General features: G+C 37.2%; 1 protein-coding gene across 8 annotated transcripts in view; it reads right to left on the bottom strand.

Annotated features, from left to right (window-relative positions):
* LOC141346724 (leucine-rich repeat flightless-interacting protein 2-like) overlaps positions 1 to 21451 on the bottom strand; it is a 58003-nt gene that overhangs the window by 26312 nt on the left and 10240 nt on the right. For 7 of the 8 annotated variants that reach the window (XM_073851666.1, XM_073851667.1, XM_073851664.1 and 4 more), the window contains exon 2: positions 5377 to 5463. In XM_073851666.1, the coding sequence (XP_073707767.1) occupies positions 5377 to 5463 (87 nt within the window). Of the gene's footprint in view, positions 1 to 2567; positions 2613 to 3106; positions 3155 to 3442; positions 3461 to 5376; positions 5464 to 21451 lie in introns of all 8 variants that reach the window. The other variant, XM_073851668.1, reaches the window with a different exon arrangement.

Here is a 21451-nt window from a genome sequence, read left to right on the forward strand (position 1 = left end):
CTATAGCAAATATCTAACTTGTACCCCCTAGAAAAACAAATGTGTCAAATAAGATAACAAAAGATAACTTGATGTATACTTTACAACAAATATATATATATATATATATGTATAAAGTGATTATATTTTTGTGTTTGTACCTACCACATTTGTACCTACCACAAATTTGTAATCGAATTTAGTGAGACAAAACTTATTTTTGAGAAAATGGTATAAAAATAAAGTAAGTAAACTTTTTTTTTTTGTAAGAATGCAGAAAGTTTTCTATTAGGGTATGGCTTAGGGTTAGGTTATAGCATTTACAATTTAAGTCAAATGTTTACATACACCTTTCAGAATCTGCAAAATAATTAATAGTTTACCCAAATAAGATGGATCATGCAAAGTGATAGTTGTTTAAAAATAGTTGTTTATGAGTCCCTTGTTTGTCCTGAACAGTTAAACTTTCTGCTGTTCTTCAGAAAAATCCTTCAGGTCCACTAAATTCTTTGATTTTTCAGCATTTTTGTGTATTTGAACCTTTTCCAACAATGACTGTATGGTTTTGAGATACATCTTTTTACACTGAGGACAACTGAGAAACTCATATGCAACTATTACAGAAGGTTCACATGCTCACTGATGCTTCAGAAGGAAACAATGCATTAAAGGTGTAAACTTTTGAACAGAATGTGTAAATTTGTCTTATTTTGCCTAAATATCTTTTTTTTTTCATTTAGTACTGCCCTTCAGAAGCTACAGAAGATACATGTTTCCCAGAAAACAAAATTTCTTATTTACCCTGATATTTAAATTTAAAAAGTTTTCATCCTCTTGCTCTTAACGCATCATGTTTCCTTCTCAAGCATCAGTAAGCATTTGAACCTTCTGTAATAGTTGCATATGAGTCCCTCAGTTGCCATCAGTGCAAAAAGATGGATCTCAAAATCATACAGTCATTGTTGGAAAGGGTTCAAATACACAAAAATGCTGAAAAATCAAAGAATTTAGTGGATCTGAAGGATTTATCTAATAACTAATACTAAATAAAAAATAACATGCATTCTATATGACCCAACTTATTTTGGTAAAACAGCTAACATTTTGCAGATTTGCAAGGTGTATGTAAACTTTTGACTTCAACTGAATTACTTGCTGTGTATAAAATTAGTATAAGTCTATGTCCCAATTTGGATAGTTAAGTAAATGTGCAGTTTGGGGTTTGCCTAAATCGTCTGTTTCTCAACTACTTATATAGGTTTAAATAATTTAGCACAAAAAACATATGCACTATTTTTATGATACTTTTATGGTGCCTGAAATCTTAGGTCCTTGTTCTTTTTCCGCTGGGAATTGATTCAAAAATAGAAAAAGAATCAATTCTGAGGCACTGGGAACAGAGAATCAATTCCAAAGGTTGGAATCAATTCCATCAAATGATTTTGACTCTTCTTTAACAGCCTCTTTAAGTTCAGTAGCCTTGTTGCTTGCTAATGGTAATGGGAGGTCTGATTCATTTCTGTGAACCGGTTCCTTCAAATGGCTTGTTTTAAAGAATCGGTGATTGCAGATGTTCTTTTATGTCATCATTTCATTTTGTGATCCTGCATGTCATATACCAATACAACAGACAGCTGTTTTGTACCTAAAACATACAGTACAGACATTGCGTCACCTTAGAATTATAAGGTTCTATCTGACATTTTTGTCAAAAATGAGTTATTCACATATTCTTATTCTGTGACAATGTATTTACATTATTTGATGTTTCTTTTGTAAGCTATGTACATTTGGGGCCTTTTTTTAGAAAACAAAAATGGTTTTATCTACAGAAGTCTATGGAACACAAAAAATTTGAAGCTCAATATCTCGAAAGTGCTCAGAATGCAGATAGAACCTTATAATTCTAAGGTGACGATTGATGTACAAACACAGATTTGTTCTCAGTGTTTAAAGTATATAAAAAGAATAAACATTAATTTAGGGTGGCTAATTGGAGCATTAAGCGTGGCTAAATCAAATAACTGGCTTATTCTTTTGTCCACAATAGAGAGATTTGAGCGCTGCTCCGGACTACATTAAGGGATAATAGATGCATCCCTATAATCAAATATTAGGGATGTTTAAAAGGAAGTGAGCCTTCATATCATCTCATTACATCAAGATTAGTAGAACATGTTCCAAAAAAAAAAAAAAACAGAAACAACAGTGAGGAACTGATTACAGAGATGAGCAAAAAAAAAAATTCTAAATCGAACAGCCCTAGTTTATTGTAACACGTAAAAATTAAAATGGAATTTAGTCCAAAATTCTCCTCTTTGTGACTAAGGTGAATAAGGTGGTTTTAATTTTTGAGTGATGTACATCTGATATCTAAGCATACTACAAGCCTGCAGCTAAACTGACATGTAGGAAGAGAGGGATGGAGAAGAGGACAGAATGAGGAAAAATGGAAAAGAAAGAGACTAAAGAAAGAGTTAGAAAAGTAATGACTGGGGGCAGATTTAATTTTAGAGCACACAGGAAAGTAGAAAGCAAGAGCGTAATATTAAATAAAAAGGATGAAAAGCATAGGGAGCGATACAGACCGAGGTATGTCTCCGAGAGTGGCGGGAATACCGCTCACTGTCCTCCTGAAAAGCAGAGCAGGAAAAGAGGACAGAAAGCAGGAAGTTTTAGGTCAAAAGGTCACATGATTATCAAAGACTCTAAAAATTGAACAAAGCATGCACTGAGAGATTATGCTGTCTGTCATATCACGGTTTATTACAGGGCTCAGACAGGGTGTCTGGAGGGGTGGGAGGGGAGGGTTGAGTGCTTTAAGATGTGGGTCACGCGACCGCTCTATAATCCTGCTCTATGTTATGACCACCTCTGCTAAGCCCTAACATGTCAGATGGGCCTCCTGCCCCCCACTGCTCCAGTAAAGCCTGTGAAATGAGGATCAGACACAGACTGCCTAAGAGACATGCAACACCAACCAATCACATTTCATTCTCTGAAGGACATTATAATAGTTAGGTTATGATTAACTGTTTTCGGGACCTGTGTTGTGTGCATTTTCTAATGCGAATTCTATCTTAGTAGTCTACTGCATGCGGCAGTGTGGTATAATGACAGGTCATACCATCCACTGTTCAATATGGCCCCATTTGCTGTCCAGCCCATAGTATTTCTGGTGCAGAGAGGAGGAGAGCAAGACGATCAAATGAGGAAAGGTTATGAAAGTATAATGAAAGAATAGGAGGATATTAAAAACAGGTGTGAAGGAAAACATGGTTTGAATGTGGGACTGGTCCTGTTTTTTGGTCTTCAGGCTTTGGTTATATTTTTGTAAGCTGATGTTCATTAAATTCATAGTTAGACAGAAGTACACAAATGCTAAATACTGCAGCTTGTATTTCTAATAACCACATATGAGGAATGTTAAAAGAAATTAAGAGTATGGAGGGACAGATCTTACCTTTTGCGCTTGATATATCTAATTAAACAGGAGGGAGACCAGGATGAAGAGAAATAAAGAAATTGCAACAGGAATAGAAAGATATAAAGAGCTTGAAGAAGAGTATAAAGGTCATCAAAAACATTCTCAAAAGCTTTTAAGACATAACGCTGATTCAAAATGACAACAATAAAGGTCTCAGTATCTTGGGGAGTGTTTTTTACATGCTATTTTAATGGAAGATAAAAACTGTAAAAGCTTACAATTATTATAGTTTTTATATTTTATGTTAAAATTATTCAATTAAAAATATACAAAATGCATATTTTTTATTTAGTACGGATCTGAATAAGATATTTCACATAAAAGACATTTACATATGGTCGCCGTTCAAAAGTTTACATACACTTGGTTCTTAATTAACACTTGGTGTGTTGTTGTGTTATTTTTATTTATTTTTTTTGTTTGTTTGTTTAGTGATAGTTGTTCATGAGTCCTTTGTTTCTCCTGAACAGTTAAAGTACCTGCTGTTCTTCAGAAAAATCCTTCAGGTCCCACAAATTCTGTGGTTTTTCAGCATTTTTCAGTATTTAAACCCTTTCCAACAATAACTGTATGCTTTTAAGATCCCTCTTTTTACACTGTGGACAACTGAGAGACTCATATGCAACTATTACAGAAGGTTCAAATGCTCACTGATGCTCCAGAAGGAAACACAAGAGCCGAAGTATCACAGAAGTATCTACTGTAGCTTTTCAATGGCAGTACTTTTTATATATTTAGGTAAAATAAGAAAAATGTGCACATCTTCATTCTGTTCAAAAGTTTACACCCCCCGCCTCTTGATGCATCATTTTTCCTTCTGGAGCATCAATGAGCGTTTGAACCTTCTGTAATAGTTGCATATGAGTCCCTCAGTTGTACTTACTGTGAAAAGATGAATCTCAAAATCATACAGTCATTGTTGGAAATGCTTCAAATACACAAAAATGCTGCAAATCCACAGAATTTGTGGGACCTGAAGGATTTTTCTGAGGAACAGTGGGCAGTTTAACTGTTCAGGACAAACAAGGGACTCATGAACAACTATCACTAAACAACAACAAAATACAGTAAAACACAGCTGTGGATCATTCAGGTAACAATACAATATTAAGAATCAAGTGTATGTAAACTTCTGAACAGGTTCTTTTTTATCAATTTGACTATTTTCTCTTGTAGGCTATATGTAAATGTCCTTTATGTGAAATATCATATTCAGGTCAGTCATAAATTTTGTATGATCCCTCTTATTTCGTTAAAATAATTAACATTTTGCAGATTCCGCGAGGTGTATGTAAACTTTTGACTTCGGCTGTATACTACCACTGAAAAGCTAAGGTGTATGTAATATAAATTTCTTCTTGTATTATTATTTTATTATCATTCAAATATTTTATTCAGCAAGGATGCATTAATTAAACTGATCAAAAAATTACATTTTACATTTACACACACACACACACACACACACACACACACATATATATATATATATATATATATATATATGGTAGAGCAAAAACAGACAAAACTGGCAATGTTGTTTTTAAAATGTAACTTGATAAAAAAACAATTTCTTGTTTCTTGAACTTTATACTGAAACATTATTAGATAAGTGTTCATTTAAGCAATATCAAACAAGCAATAGTGCTGCTGTTCTGAATATCAACACGGCCCAAGTCATAAGATATCGAATATTATTCAGTAAAACAATTACTTAGTATTACTGAATGATATCAAATATTCATTATTTAGTAACTGCACTCTTGCTTTTATGACATTGCACATAAAGTGTGAATTAAATGCCAGTGTGAAATAGTTATCATCTTATGTAGAACCTTACAGGCCATTTCCTAGATCCTAAGAATAAACAGTAAAACTGTAAGAGCCTGCCAAACAGATAATCTCCTGACCTCTTTCTGTTGCCTCTCCAATTCCTTCATACGGATTTCTCGAGCTTCTGCCCGGGCTGCCCTTTTAGCTGCCAGTCTTGCCTCCGCCTGACAGAAAGAAAGAGAGAGATTCAGAGTCAGAACCATCAAATAGAAAGAAAAATGCATATAAAATCATAAAATGTACAAAATGCACTTGCATTTACATTTTTTATATTCAATACACATGAAAGTCAGGACAAATTACCAGTGTGAGTGAGAAATGCTACAGAGTATGACAGAGAGAAATCCTTTCTGCTTGTGCTTCATGCAAAGCAAAAGCTAAAATTGAAGTTGAGGAGAGTTCTTGGAGTCTAATCAAATTAGGTTCACAGGCTTTCATTGATTAAACCATTATACGGTGGTTTTAATCTCATCATTGACTTCAACTGCAGATGAATGCCAGTTTTGAGGGGGTGGATGGCCCATGGAAATGAGCACTGATCAGCAGCAACATTAGAAGAACCATTAGAAATGACTGTTCTCCCTATCAAGAAAATGTTTTTTAACTATGAAAAAAAAAAACATGATGGTCTACAGAAAGTATAATTATATAACCATAAAAAGAGAAAAAGAGTCAACAGATTGTAATATAATAAGCTGTAAACACAAAGACAGACGAACTAATGTCAGTAGTTAAGCACACACACAAACAGTGCCAGGAAGGAATAGCTCACTCACTGCCTCCAAGCTGCCATTTCCGGTCAACATGTGAAACCCAAAGCATAACAGAAGCATAACAGGAAAAAAAAGGCTGCTCAGCAACCCAACTGACGTACAACGTTGTAAAGGTTTACTATCTATCATCATAAAAATGCCATTTTAAGAGGTCCTTACACTTACGCATTATCTACAGCTGTGGTTCTTGTATTTTGTGCAAAAGCAGAAAAAATCCTTACAAATCAAACGTTGCAATTTTTCTAATATTACCATGAAATGTAAACACAACATAGGCTTGTCTTCATAGCTTCTATGGTGCTAATTGCCTTTAGAATTTCAATGTCAGCATGCTCTTGGCAGCCAATAATTTGCTTCAGAAAACGCAAACCATGTTTATCGCTGTTGCTAGTGAACCCATATTTAATGTGTCCCTGGGTTATATTATATAAGAATTGTCCCTTTGTTCTTTGTCTAAAAATGTGACTTTAAAACAGGCCTTTGCTTAAAAGATACTTAATATTTACTGCACTATGTTCTTTCCTCAACTGACATAAAACAAATGGCATCTTTATTACATATATTTTTTTTTTTTTAAATAGTGTACAATGTGTATAAACCTCCCTAAATCACTGTTGATAAAATGCAATATACTTCAAACAAACTCCCATCCAAGCAGAGCAGATGCTGGTTTTTAATAAAAAAGTGCAGAGAACAGAACACTAACAAAAATGTCTAAAGAAAAGCAATATAAAAGAAATTGCATTCAGTGTGTTTAATCTGCACAACAAATATTATTAACATTATGAAATCATTTGAAATTCTAATCTCGAGCACAACAGGCTTCCATTGATTTTAGTTTTTTTTTTGTGGTTTAATGCATTTCTCTGCAAGTCTCTCAACCAGAGGTGGTATTGCTCATTACAAGTAAACAAATTAGCCAAGCATTTCCTTCACACTAGTTAAAAAAGACTAATAAGTTGAGCATTTTATAAACTAGTATACTATATAGTTGTTGTCATTACTCATATATAATGATATATATAATGTTTGAGTAATCAAAAAAGTCAATTTATTATATTATGTTACATTTGTAAAAATAATAAAAGTAAGCATGTTTTCTAATCTGACCTAAAATTAGTTTGACCTGTTGTCTGTAGTTTCTGCGCACATTCATATAGACAGCATGTATAATGCACTGTATGAAGTCTGGCTAAATCTCTGACACTTTGGTCAGAATAACAAGCTTGCCAAGCGGCACAAACAGACTGTTAGAAAGCTGCTCTGGTTCTTTTGTCTCAACAAGTCACAACTCATTGAATAAGGGGCTTCAGACAAGCCTTTGCCCTAGATCCTGCCAACCACGTCCACCGGCCTGTCAACAGCGTGCAGAGAGCTGGAGAGTTCACACTGCTCAGCAGAGCAACTCCCACAAGCTACTGATTCATCACAAACTACAGAACAATAGAAAATGGAAATGACAGAAGAACATAGTTGAAATAAAAATTGTGTAATATTATTTGTACATTATCTTCCGCCAAGAAGAAAAAAAAAAACATTATGATGTACAAAATAGTCTGCCTAGCAACAAGACAAACATTGCAACAATATCACATTAATATTACTACTGAAGTCCTCTGGGGTCATTTTTAACCACAATCCAGAGAGAAGGGGTCCACAGTGTGATAAGAGAGATAAAGTAGCATTCCTTTCAATTAAGACCTGATAAATTCAATAAACATGTGCAATAAACATTTAAATTTAACATGTGTGTATACACAGGCTGGGGAGTAAAATAAAAAAAATACTAGCCAATGGCGATTTTATTTCAAAGGTGTGAGGGCTATAAAGACAAGATAGCAATAATTTTGCATATAGTAAACAGTGAATATGATATGAATACAAAATAGTGGCTCACTGCATATAGTGCAACAGTTTGATGAGTGTGCATGTTGAGGAACACCTGAAGTACAATGTCTACATCCAATTCTAATTGGTTGTATTCTAATATGACTATTATGCTTATTTTTATGCTTTTTTGTAGTTTGCAATTAACAAAAAATGAATAACCCAGTTAGTCAGTTAATACAGTGAAGGAAGAAATGATTCAATCCCCTGCTGATTTTAGGTTTGTCCACTGATAAAGAAATGATCAGTCTAAACTTTTAATGGTAGGTTTTTTTAAAGGTGAGAGACAGAATCACAACGAAAACAAATCCCGAAAAACACATTTCAAAAAAAGTTATAAATTGATTTGCATTTTATTGGGAGAAATAAGTATTTGACCCCTTTGCAAAACATGACTTAGTGCTTGGTGGCAAAACCCTCGTTGGTAATCACAGAGGTCAGGCGTTTCTTGTAGTTGGCCACCAGGTTTGCACACACCTCAGGATGGATTTTATCCCACTCCACTTTGCAGATCCTCTCCAAGTCATTAAGGCTACGAGGCTGACATTTGGCAAGTCGAACCTTCAGCTCCCTCCACAGATCTTCTACAGGATTAAGGTCTGGAGACTGGGCCAGGACCTTAATGTGCTTTTTCTTGAGCCACTTCTTTGTTGCCTTGGCAGTTTGTTTTAGGTCACTGTCATGCTGGAATACCCATCCACGACCCAGAAAAACACCCCAAAGCATGTTTCCACCTCCATGTTTGAAAGTGGGGATGGTGTTCTTGGGGTCATAGGCAGCATTCATCCTCCTCCAAATATGGCGAGTTGAGTTGATGCCAAAGAGCTCAATTTTAGTCTTATCTGACCACAACACTCAGGAGCACAGAAGCCTCTTCGTACATGCTTTCAAATGAGAGACAAAGTGTCGTCCTGCTAGTTGGAATTTTACAATGAAGGAAATGTTCGTGGAACTATCGCAACAATACTCCTGCATTCATGATGTTGAGTAAACTTAAAATAATTTGTTACCCTGCTGAATCAATTTGAATCAATTCAAATATCTAAGTTGTCAAATATTACAAAGTTTTAAGTTGACTAAACTTTTTTGAGTTGACTGACCTTAAAATTATAAGGCAGCCAGGTAACAAATCATTCTAAGTTGACTCAACAAATTGTGTTTTTTGTGTACGATGAAGGGACTATGGCAACAGAGTGAAAAATAGTTAAATAAACATTATTTTACCTCAGTTCTCTTTGACAGTCCATACTGTCCTCTTTATACAATCCAAGACAGGGCAAACACGCTGTTTGCTAGCTATTGTTTGTTTACGCTCATACACCTTCTGTGTAGCCCCGTGTTATTGATGACAACAAGCACATCTTTAAAGGGGTCATCGGATGCCCATTTTCCACAAGTTCATACGATTCTTTAGGGTCTTAATGAAAAGTCTCTAATATACTTTGGTTAAAAATTCTCAGTAGTAGTGTAAAAAAAACACCCTTTTACCTTGTCAAAATCAGCTCTGCAAAATATCAGCTCATTTTATCGCATGGGCCCTTTAAATGCAAATGAGCTCTGCTTGCCTCGCCCCTCTCTGCTGAGGGATTACGAGCTGTAATGTTTACTTTAGCCGCATTTAGCCACATTTAGCTGCATTTAGCCGCATTTATCGGCAAAACTTGCCAACAAGCACATTATTTAGAAAGGCCATTTGCAAAGATGCATAAAAAAAAAACTTATACTCACTTCTGCTGTGGTTGAAGCTGCATCACGAATGATTCACACAAACATAGATGCATATGTAGATCGGGATTCCACGCTTTCCTTTTAAAAACTAAAGTAACATTGTCCTCTGCCTCTTAAGCGGCTCAGATGTCGGGAGTAAACTACTGCTATGTTCATTATTACATCCAACAACAGAACACCTCAATCGCTCAATTAGAGTCTTCCTCTGCACCTGAGTCGACACAATGGCAATCGTATTCGGACTGTTTCAGCTCGGTGAGGGCAGGTCTAAGGTAAGGCGCTCGTGTCAATCTACTATCTCTGTCGGTGTGCCGTCACAACGACAAGAAGCTGAGAATGACCTGATTTTAAAAATGGTATATTACTTTTAAAGATTAAAAAAATACCACTGGGTGGATTTTTATCATTGTAGGGTGGTTGTGTACACAAACTGCCAACATACATTAATGTTCAAACAACATGTAAAAGTGAGTTTTGCATCTAATGACCCCTTTAAAGATGGCAAGAGATGAATGGTCGGGTAGCAACATGTAGTCTGACACGTTTCTTGATCATGATACGACAAGATTTTAAGAGTCAAAATCATAAACACTGACACAGTGACTGTCCCAACCAACAACAAAATTGTGTAGTCTGAACTAGGCTTTAAACAACCGTTTTAGGCTAAAAAAGCTAATAGTCAATATTAGAGAAGAAACAAGAGATCCCAACCATAGCCTGAGCAATGTAATACCAAAAGTTTCCATGCCAGAATGTCTGCTGAAATACCACACCAATAAAGAATAGTTGCAGTCTAAACACATCCATATGCCAGTGGACTCCACAGGTCAAAACCCTTTGATCAGTGACTCAGCATGAGACACATGTGTATGCGATAAACGGGTGCCTTATCAGTCATCCTAGACTAGTGTTTTTTTTTTTGTTTTTTGTTTTTTTGGTTTTGTGTATTAGTGCAGAGCTAAATTGTAGAGAAATAACATTATTACTCCTAATGCAATATTCAGCTTTTTTAATTATGAAAGGCTCCAGCTTCACTGACTGTCGCAACTGTCATACATGAATGATTTCGAATGCACTAAATCTTCTTTCAGATACACTCTACCAAAAAGAAGAATGAAAGCAGTCAGTGCAATCTGCTTTTTCTTCACTGGCCGGATTCCCTCACTGGGAAAGCTATATTTTGAGCTTTAATGTTAGTTTCTGGTTTCGTTAAACACCGCTGTGTAAAAACAGGCTACAAGTCACTGCTATTAGAGGGATTTGAGGTTCTGTGAGGAGAAGACAGAGTGCCTGTCCTAGATCAAGCAAGAGCGTGGCAGAATCTGACAGATGTTCCTTTCCTCCTCAGCTGTGTCAGGACCCCACAGGCCTCCCTATGGAACCATAAGGAACTAGATTCTTTCTGCGTCAGGAAAGAGATCAACTCTGCGAACTCACAAAAGAGCAGAGGGACGATTCAGTGCTACAGTACCATTCAAAAGTCCAGGGTGTTGAAGAAATATAAAGCTATTTTAAAGAAATCAATATTTTTATTTATAAAGAATGGTTCACATTAACTGAAAGTGGCAGTAAAGACACTGATACGAAAAAAAAAAATCTAATTAAAGCTGCTCTTCATGTACTTTTGTGGTTTCCACAAAAATCAACATTGATAATAAGAAATATTTTAAATCAGCAAACTAGATCATGTGACAGTGAGAACTGGGGTAATGCCTGCTGAAAATTTAACTTTGCCATCTATCACAGCAAAAAATAAATCATTAAAATATATTGGAATGGGAAACTATAGAAGCCCGTTTCTCCAACTGAATAAAAAATGTAAAAAAAAAAAAAAAGAAATTGCGACTTTTTATCAATTCTGAATTTTTCCTGCAATTGCGAGTTTACATCTCACGATTCTGACTTTTTTTTCTCAGAATTGCATAATAAAAACACACAATTCTGACATTTTTTTTCAGAACTGTGAACTTGCGAATGTGAGTTAAAAAGAACTCACAATTGTAAGTTATAAAGTGAAAGTTTTTATCTTGTAATTCTGACTTGATACTGACTTGAACAGTTATTATAATGACATTTCACAAATAAGTGTGTATCCACATGCGATTTCAGTAAATATTAGTTTGTTTACTTATATATTACGACGTACGATACAAATATATATTTTAATGACTTCAGGACTGGAACAAGCAGGAACACAGAGCAATATCCACACACACGAAACACCAGCAAACGTTAAGGACCGACAGCAAACTGAAGACGAGGACAGACTTATAAAGGGAAATCATCAAACACAGGTGATGGGGATAATGGGATAACGAGGGCAAAACCAATGATCACAGAGTGACAGGGGGAGACAATGGGAGAAACCAAAAGTGCAGACAGACATAACTGTGACATTATACACATTAAAACTGACCATGAGTCATTTCCCAGTTCCGAAAATTAGGATTGTAAAGATGACAGAAATATTCGTATATACGACAGCATTTTAGTGCCATGTTAAAAAAATAATAATAATTTAAATTACAAGATTAAAGTCAAAATATAACGAGAATAAAGTCGAAATTACAAGAATAAAGTTAAAATATTTCAAAAATAACGTCTAAATGTTTTGAGAATAAAGTCGAAATTACGAGAATAAAGTCGAAATGTTTCAGGAATAAAGTCGAAATGTTTTGAGAATTAAATCGTAGCAATTAAATTTATAATATTTTGAGAATAGCCTGTGTATGCAAATGGCCCAGATTGGGAGCACGGGAGAAGTGGCCAGGCCACCGGAATTTATTTGAATATATGTGGGATTATTAGCAGAATGTGTTATACTCGCAGGAACAGTATGCTTGGAAATATTTCACGTCTTCATTTGCATTCATTAGGCCTATTTGTAGTGCGCCAGCCACCCAATAATAGCAATAAGCTTTGTGCTTTTGGTACTTTTAATATAAAACAAAGTCTCAGCTTTCATAATCTGTCAATTTTATAGCAAAATACAAACAATGTGTATTGCAATAATGTGTTTTTCATGCTCTTTAATGTGGCAAGACAGATCGCTGTATTCATGTGAATCAATCATCATTTCGATTACAATGAGATATTCATTTCACTAAATGTCTGTGGCATCCAATCTTTCATTCCTCACATGTATTTAATTAAAAACAACAATAAAAGATTCTAAAGGTAGAAGTGGACTCTTGTTAACATAAGTTATATTGTTGTCTTTTCTGAGGTATATAAGTGACTATTCACAAGCTGTTTTATTCACAGTATAATACAGTAAATGATTGGAAATAATTTTTAACGTCTTCCATTCATTATTTGTCGTGCGCCAGCCACCCAGTAATAGCAATAATTTTGTGCTTTGTTGCTTTTAAAAGCTCAGCTTTCAAATTCTGCCAGTTTTATCACGAAATACAAATTATAAATGTGTTTTTCCTCTTTATTTCTAGTTTAACATGATATAAACGTGAAGGAACATCAGAAGGAATTCAAAAAACAGTATAGCCTAATTTAATTAAACAAATCTGATCTGTCACACAACATTAAAGAGAGTGACAAACACATTATTGCAATAGACATATTGTTTGTATTTTATCATATTTTGCTGTGTGAAGCAAGATGTCTGCCATAATCCAACATACCACATAAGTAGTATTAGGAAGAGTTTAATCTTCACAGATTAAGGAATAATCATTCAACTACTTGCACTTACGAGAAGAGCCTGTACTTGGCATAAACTATAAGATGTGCTTTTGGGACTGTGTGTATATTTGCATGTGCAAATCTCTTCCAGCCATTCACACAGCTCCAAGAAGAAAGAGAGGTATAATTGATTCAAACTGCCACAGTGGAACTCCTGAATATCTGAGATCAAACTCATGCTTTGGCAACCCCATGTGAATTAACTTTACCTCACAATCCGCTCCCGGGCAGAGCAGCTCAGAATAGACTCTCTTTCAATTAGACAATCCAATAACAAAATCGCATAGCCCTGATACAGTCTTGATCTATTTCTAGAGAACTTCTAGCATGGCAACATTGAGTAAGTTTGATATGCAGTCCACATGGCAGAAATTAAGTAGGCAGTTTGTGGTTTAGGCCCAGCACATTTTAACTTACACTCCGGGTGTCTTTGGAGACCATGAGCACACATAGCGTTGGGCTCCAAAGCAAACAAGCCTGCACCTCAGCCATATTTAACATATGTGGCTCGGAGCAAGACTGCAAAATGAACTTTGCATAGGGACTGATGGAACAAACAACAAGAGCGTTCCTCCTCCTCCACAGTCTTGCGGAGGGGTTCATTTGAATATCAAGTATGCTGACTCACGCTTCACCCAGATCACAAATGTGTGTGTGTGTGTGTGTACCTGGTATTCATCACGTTGTGGGGACCAAATGTCCCCACAAGGATAGGAATACCAGTAGATTTTGATCTTGTGGGGACATTTCTCAGGTCCCCATGAGGAAACAGGCTTATAAATCAACAATGAGTTTTTTTCATGAAGTAAAAGTGTGCACAATCTCCTGTGAGGGCTAGGTTTAGGTGTAGGGTAGGTGTAGGGCCATAGAAAGTACAGTTTGTACAGTATAAAAACCATTACGCCTATGGAATGTCCCCATAAAACATGTAAACCAGTGTGTGTGTGTGTGTGTGTGTGTGTGTGTGTGCGTTTACGTTTACGTTTGGGTGGACTGGAAAGGGAGTGAGTCAGCAATACAGATTGTATTACTGTGTGTAATTTGTTAGGAAAATGCATGCAGATTTAAAAAAAAAAAACAGAAAATTGATAGAGTTTTTTTGTGTGTCATGTGGTCTAACTATTAATATAAAAAAAAAATCATACACCTTTACACCATGAATACATGTGAGTGTACACATCTTAAACAATTGTTTTGAAAACATTTTTTTTCTAAGTAAAAAGCAAGTATTATATTAAAATTTTGGAACAAATTACAAATTCTTTTTATCATGAATTTAATATCAAAAGTTGCACCACATTAAATTTTACATCATGGACTAACCTTGTCATGTAATGAAAAGGTAGAAATGAAATTTCATTGAATGATAATATCATATATCGGCGATCTTGCAGGCTCTACTGTAGCATATTATTACTGTAGCATATTATTTACTCACCTAAGTGTATATGACTTCCTTCTTTCAGATGAATGCAATCAGAGTTATAAATGATCCTGGCACTCCCAAGTACTGATGTGTTTTTGTAAGAAACTGCTAACCAATCACAACACATTTCGTTTTTTGAAAGGCGGACCTTCATCAAACCCGGAACTAATCGAGTCATTTGTGCCAGGCTGGGAAGAAAGCTGTTGTAATAATGTAAATTATGTGAAAAATAATGCGTTTTTCGAACCACCAAGCATGAGAGCATGTTCTAGTGCACCCAAAACAAAATAAAAACTTTGTAAAAGAACATAATATGACCCCTTTAATGGTATATAACCACTAGTAATATGATTTAAAGGCTCATCACATTTGACCAATAGGTGGTGCTCTTATCAAATGTGGTGTGTTCTGTGTGAGGTGACAATGGCACACAAAATGTTTGGAAAGCTTACAAAATGTGTAAGCTTTCCAAAGATACAGCCTCAGACGTAGTCTGGCATCATGCCTCAAATTTTTCTGGTGCTATACAAAAGTAGTTTTGTCTGTCGACATGAAATCTATAACTTTTTGTCAGCACAGACTGAAAATGATCTGATTCAATTTTGGTAAAAAATCATACCAACAGTCTAGGAGGAGTAGTCTAGTTCCGATCTATTAAAAATAGTGAAAAAACTTGACCTTGATTTTGAATTTGGACAAGTGGTGGCGCTAGAGAGTTTGAGTTAGAGACTCTCTTTACTTTCTATGGTTAGGTTAATGTTGAGAATGTCCTCTATCTGTGTGCCAAATTTCATAACTTTTCTGAAAGCGGTTTCATGGTCTACCATAGACTTCCAGAGTGGAGGAAGGAGAACGCCAACTGATGCAATAGGGTTATAATTAATTGAATAATTGATTTTATATAGGACAAATGTATTAAATATTATTATTATTTTTTTATACATTTTAGAAATACTGTGTTATGTATTTATAATTTTTCTGGTGAGCAAATTCTGGTAAATAATTTTTCAGGTAAATATTCCTTTAAAAATTTATGTTTTGATAATATTGATAATATAGACACTAGAAAGGTTAAGATCCCTCTCTATGACATAATTCACTGTTTTACATCTATTTATATATTTTAGTTTTTCAAATAAGTAAACCAATTTTGTTAAAATATTTTTATAAGAAATCACAAAAAATAACTAATTTTATTCTTTTAATGCAGATTTTTGTTTTGCTCATCATAGAAGAACATAATTTAAGTCTCTGTTTAAATGAATTGTACCTTTAAAATATTTTTCCAGCAAGTAAACATAAAAAATTAGTGTCATATCATTAACTATATTATTGGATGTGGAAAGCCAGCCACCAATAAATATTTTAGAATTTTATAAGATAAAAGTTCCCATTTTCATCTTATTATTTCACCAGTTATTCATCAATTGATAGTGATGAAAACATATATCTAGAAATGCATTAAATAGGCACACTTTTAGAATTTTAAAGAGACTTCTAAGGTGCCTGGATTACAGTAGTCAAGTTCTTCTGCAACTAAGCACATAAAAGTGACCCACAAGTTGGAAAATTACACTGCGCAATTTGCGTTCAGCTCTGAAGCTGTCATCTTATTTGTGAAAGTACCTGCTTTGAATAATTCTTTTGGTAAATGAGGTAGTAAAACAGCACAGTTAGAAAATAAGCAAAGCTTAAATGATGTGGTCACATAACGATGCGGAGTAAATGTAATACACAATAATAGAGAATTTGTTTTTGTTTTCCAGATGACAGTGCAGGAGATTAGACGGTCATGGAGAGTAGCTCCAGACTAATCTGCTCTTAGAGCGCAGTGCAGGCCCATAACACATCACTTCCTGTCTGCTCCTCACCTCAGTCTACTCAGCAACTTAATCACAGGCTTACTGCAAACCCCCTCACACTCGCAATGGCCTACAACATCAGCTTTGCCTCCCACTGCACCACAGAGAGCAGAATAGGCTGATATATGACCCTGCATGTCTAACAGAAAAACTGCCTGTGCATTCCTGGCACTTCACACTGGAGGTCTCTCTCTGTTAAACTGTCATCAGTAGCCCTGAAAGGGAATACATTTCAGATGACTGTGGAGTTTAATGAAAGCAGCCAAAATGATGCACAGTAGTGAGGCTCCTAGAGGGGCGATTAACACAGGATGTTGTGGAGAGGCTTAAAGGATGCAGGTCAGTGGGTGGTGGCTGGTAAATCTGTTGCTGCAGTGGGGCAGGGGCTAAATATTCTCCTGCTACTAGGTCAGCTAAATTCCCTCCCTCGATGAGCACAAAAACCGCACCTTTTCCTCCACAAACCAACCTTTCTGCAACAATAACTGTCAAAAATCTTCACAAGGTCTAAAATACTATCCTAAATCTTTGCGGTCTACCCCCAAATCCACACATTGATGATGTAATGCCGCATTAACTGTCCAGTAAAAGTTTGCTGGAGCGTGCATCAGTGCTTCTGCAAAGTGGGCGGTCATGAGATCCCGAAAATATCCAATTGAACATTCCACGGTCTCACAGGCACACGAGCCATGGCAGGTCCGCAAGACCATAAGTACATATCAAGAGCGCCATTTGGAACAAAGCCTAAGACGTACAGCCCTAAAGGCTTTCTGCTTCCTGTCTCAGAAGTCGGAAAATACAAGGGCAGTAAGTGGAAAAAGAGACGAATGTGAACAGAGTCCAAGGTTCCAATGGACTCCACATGCTGGGACTGAGGTAGATGTTAAATTTGGATCATGAGATGTGATTTCTGCTTCTGCGCATCTAAGACACAGTAAAGATCTTCCACATGGAAAGAGGTCAGTCACAGAGTTCAAATAACATCCACTTGATTATCAGCAATCAAAATGCATTTTGCTCTGTTCTTCTGGATCTATAATATAGGGGCTTTCGCACCGTGTAGTTCTAGAAACTCAGTTCTAGGGAACTAGCCAGTATGGTGGTTCCTAGAGAACCAATTGACCCTTTGCAAATAGCTTGATTGACAGGCGATCTGACCAATCATAACACAGAATCCCCCATTTTCTCCGACAAACAAATCAAACAGAAGAGTAGATTAACTTTGGTGGGCTTAAACTTGAAAAAAAGTGTAAAGTTTCCTCTTTGTTCCACAATGTATTTTTCACTGCATAAGAACATGATGTGTAGTGTGAGAGCAGCATTGTTTGTCAGACATAGCAACAGTAACTAAGAAGGGCGGGTTTTTGCAAAGGGTCAATTTCCTCCTCAGGCCGTTTTCCTGGTTGCGTTTGCATCGGCAGCAGGAACTCTGAAGCGGCCTTTAGCAACATCTTTATACGCGGCATTTACAAATGTCAGCAACCGGTGAATGACGCCATAAAATTAGCTGTTTTTGTTATGTGTTTTGGGTTTGTAATAATGGAGATGGAATGTAAGAATCTGACTAAATCTTCTTTAACAACAACTTGCAGCGTTACACATCATCAAGGTTAAGTGAAGAACACAACTCTGCAGACAACAGGTAGCTAAATGCATTATAACTGTTTTCCATGATTGCAGCTATTGTTTTGAAAACAAAAAAATAATGTATAATTTCAAAAACGTAATGTGTAAAGTTTTTAAGTTTGACACAAGGTTGCTCCACACTGCGCTCGTTGGCAGCAGTGACGTCTAATGGTGCGTCTCGCTGTAGTCGGGATTGATCGATCTGCCCCGAGTTCACATGTCAGATACCCAACTTTAAGCTGCATTCTAGATGTTATTTCCAAGCAGGACGTGCGAAAAATCTGAATTTTGAGTTGTCTAGAACGCAGAATTAGATCCCACTCTGAAGTAGGAGCTAATTTAGCTCCCCCAGATGGAGTTCCTGGAAATAAATACATTCATAGTTACTGCAGTGCGAACACACCAAAAAGTGGGTATTTCCGCCAATAGTTGTAGGAACTATAAAAAAGTTCCACTGATGCGAAAGCCCCTTGTAAGTAGGGTAAGACGGGGTAAGTAGCCATGCCAGAATTGGCAAAGAAGGCCTCCAGTAGCACATTGTTACTAATGTTTTAATTAAATATTTTTACACATTGTTCTTTGTTCTAATTTAGCTTTTTTTTTTTTTTTTTGATAACACATTGGCTGATGCGTCATCATCCTGCACTTTTTACACTAAACTTGTTACGAGTATGTTACAATTTGAAAGTACTTGCACTTTGTTTATAAGGGGGCCTTATATCTTACTATGAGGGTGTCCAAAGATGGTCCTGGAGGGCCACTGTCTTGCAGAGTTTAGCTCCAACCCTAGTTAAACACACCTGAACCAGCTAATCAAGGTCTTACTAGATTGTCTTACTATTGGGATATGTGAGGGTCTGTATTACTTACTGTTGGAGAAAGCTTAACAGTCAACTTAGGGTGTACTCACACTAGGCAGTTTGAACCATGCCCGAGTGCATTTGACCACCAAAGCGCAGTTCGTTTGACTAGTGTGAGTGCTCCGAACCGTGCCCGGGCACGGCTCATTTAGCAGTCCCTGGCCCACTTGGAAGAGGTGGGCCAGAGCACAGTTCAGTTGGAATCGGGCGCGGTTCGCATGCAGTGTGAGCGCTAACCGTGCTGGAGCACGGAACAGGACGCATGACGTTGCATTTTTGCGAGGTAATCAACGTTTTTATAGTCCGTAATCAAAGCTACAAAGTCCTTGCTGCACTTCAGCTGGTACCTTGCAAGCCTCCTCGATTGCGATTGCGTGAAAATTTTCGCGCCACAAAGGCAATAGACCTGTTTAACAATAGGCCGTGGACCACCGCGGAACACACGACTCAAAATTATCCACAAAGTAAACAGAGCGATGCACTAAATTGCGTTCAGCCAGAGCGCCGCTCTTCCAGTTTATCCAGAAACCGTCACACCATAATGACGTAAGTGTGCTCTGGCACGAATGCTGAAACCCTATGTGAGTGCAGGCCAGAGGGTGAGTGGGGAGGGGGGGACAATCGTACTCGGGCCGGGTTCACAGCAACCGTGCCTAGTGTGAATACACCCTTAAGCCCCGTTCACACTACACGCGACACGCAGCGACAAAGCGACGCGATCCCATTCATTTCAATGGAGAGCTGGCGATTTCCGGCGACGAGAGTGACAGCGGCCGTCAGCGACCGTTGGCGACCGGATGTGGGCGTGTCCAGCGACGCGACAAAGTTCAGAATCTCTCAACTTTATGCAAATGAAGAGCGACTTTCGGGAGCGACAGCCAATAGGAAAGAAGACGATAGTGCACATGTGATCATTCTCCTTTCAGCTTTCAGCTCCAGCAGTGATGGAGGACGAGAAATAAATTCTTGCCGTTAGCAATTGCCCTGCCCACATACAGGGACATAAATTTAAAAAATGAGGCATGGAAAGGGGTGGCCGATATCGTGGGGATTCCACGTAGGTTTTTAATGAACTAATAGGATGTAAAATTAGATATTACCTCTTAAAAAATCAAAACCAAAATGTGTTAAATGTATGACAACAGACAAAATCATAAATGATTAGATAGCAAATAAACGTACCATATTAAAAATAATATTAACTACATTAAATGAATTGTAACCTGCTTGTCTTTGTTTCTAAAGTTGCTTTGGATAAAAACGTCTGTTAAATGACGTTACTAAGCAACCAGTAACGAGAACGCCCACTAGCGACCTCATCGCCAGCCTCTGGCGACATGCAGCGACAGAAGTCGCGTGTAGTGTGAACGGGGCTTTAGATCACATGTGCCCTGATAACCATTCACATTATAGCCTTGACACCTGAACCAGCTAATCAAGGTCTTACTAGATTGTCTTACTATTGGGATATGTGAGGGTCTGTATTACTTACTGTTGGAGAAAGCTTAACAGTCAACTTAGGGTGTACTCACACTAGGCAGTTTGAACCATGCCCGAGTGCATTTGACCACCAAAGCGCAGTTCGTTTGACTAGTGTGAGTGCTCCGAACCGTGCCCGGGCACGGCTCATTTAGCAGTCCCTGGCCCACTTGGAAGAGGTGGGCCAGAGCACAGTTCAGTTGGAATCGGGGAATATTAACTACATTAAAGCCTTACATTATAGCCTTGACATGATTGAATTTCAGTCAGAGTTGTGCAACAATGTCGAATACTTTTAATATAAATCTTCATAGGAATCAGACTGGAACAGGCAAGAACACAGAATATCTCCACACACGCTTACACAACATTAAGGACCGACCGTGAACTCAAAACAAGGACTGACTTATAAAGGGTGAAAGATAATCAGAGACAGGTGCAGGGAGTTACAATAATGAGGGCTAAACCAAATACACAGATCAACAGGGGGAGACAACGGGAGAAACCAATGACATAAACTGACATAAACGTAACATTACGCCCCCCTCCGGATAGGCGCGTCCTCACGCCGTAGAAAAACCAAAACAAAACAGACAAGAAGGGCAGAAAAACAGAAAAACTGAGCCCACTGCACAGGTGGTGGTCTGAGGGTGAGCAGGGGGACTGACAGGTGACAGCGGCGATTCTGGAAGGTTGGGCGGAACCAACGATGACTCTGGACGACTGGACGGAACTAGTGGAGACCAGGCAGATCCAGACATAGACAGAAGAGGGAGGGTGAGTGGGAAGTGCAGGCAGACAGGTATTTCTGT

The sequence above is a fragment of the Garra rufa genome, chromosome 12, assembly GCF_049309525.1.
Source record: "Garra rufa chromosome 12, GarRuf1.0, whole genome shotgun sequence".
NCBI classification, from domain to species: Eukaryota; Metazoa; Chordata; class Actinopteri; order Cypriniformes; family Cyprinidae; genus Garra; species Garra rufa.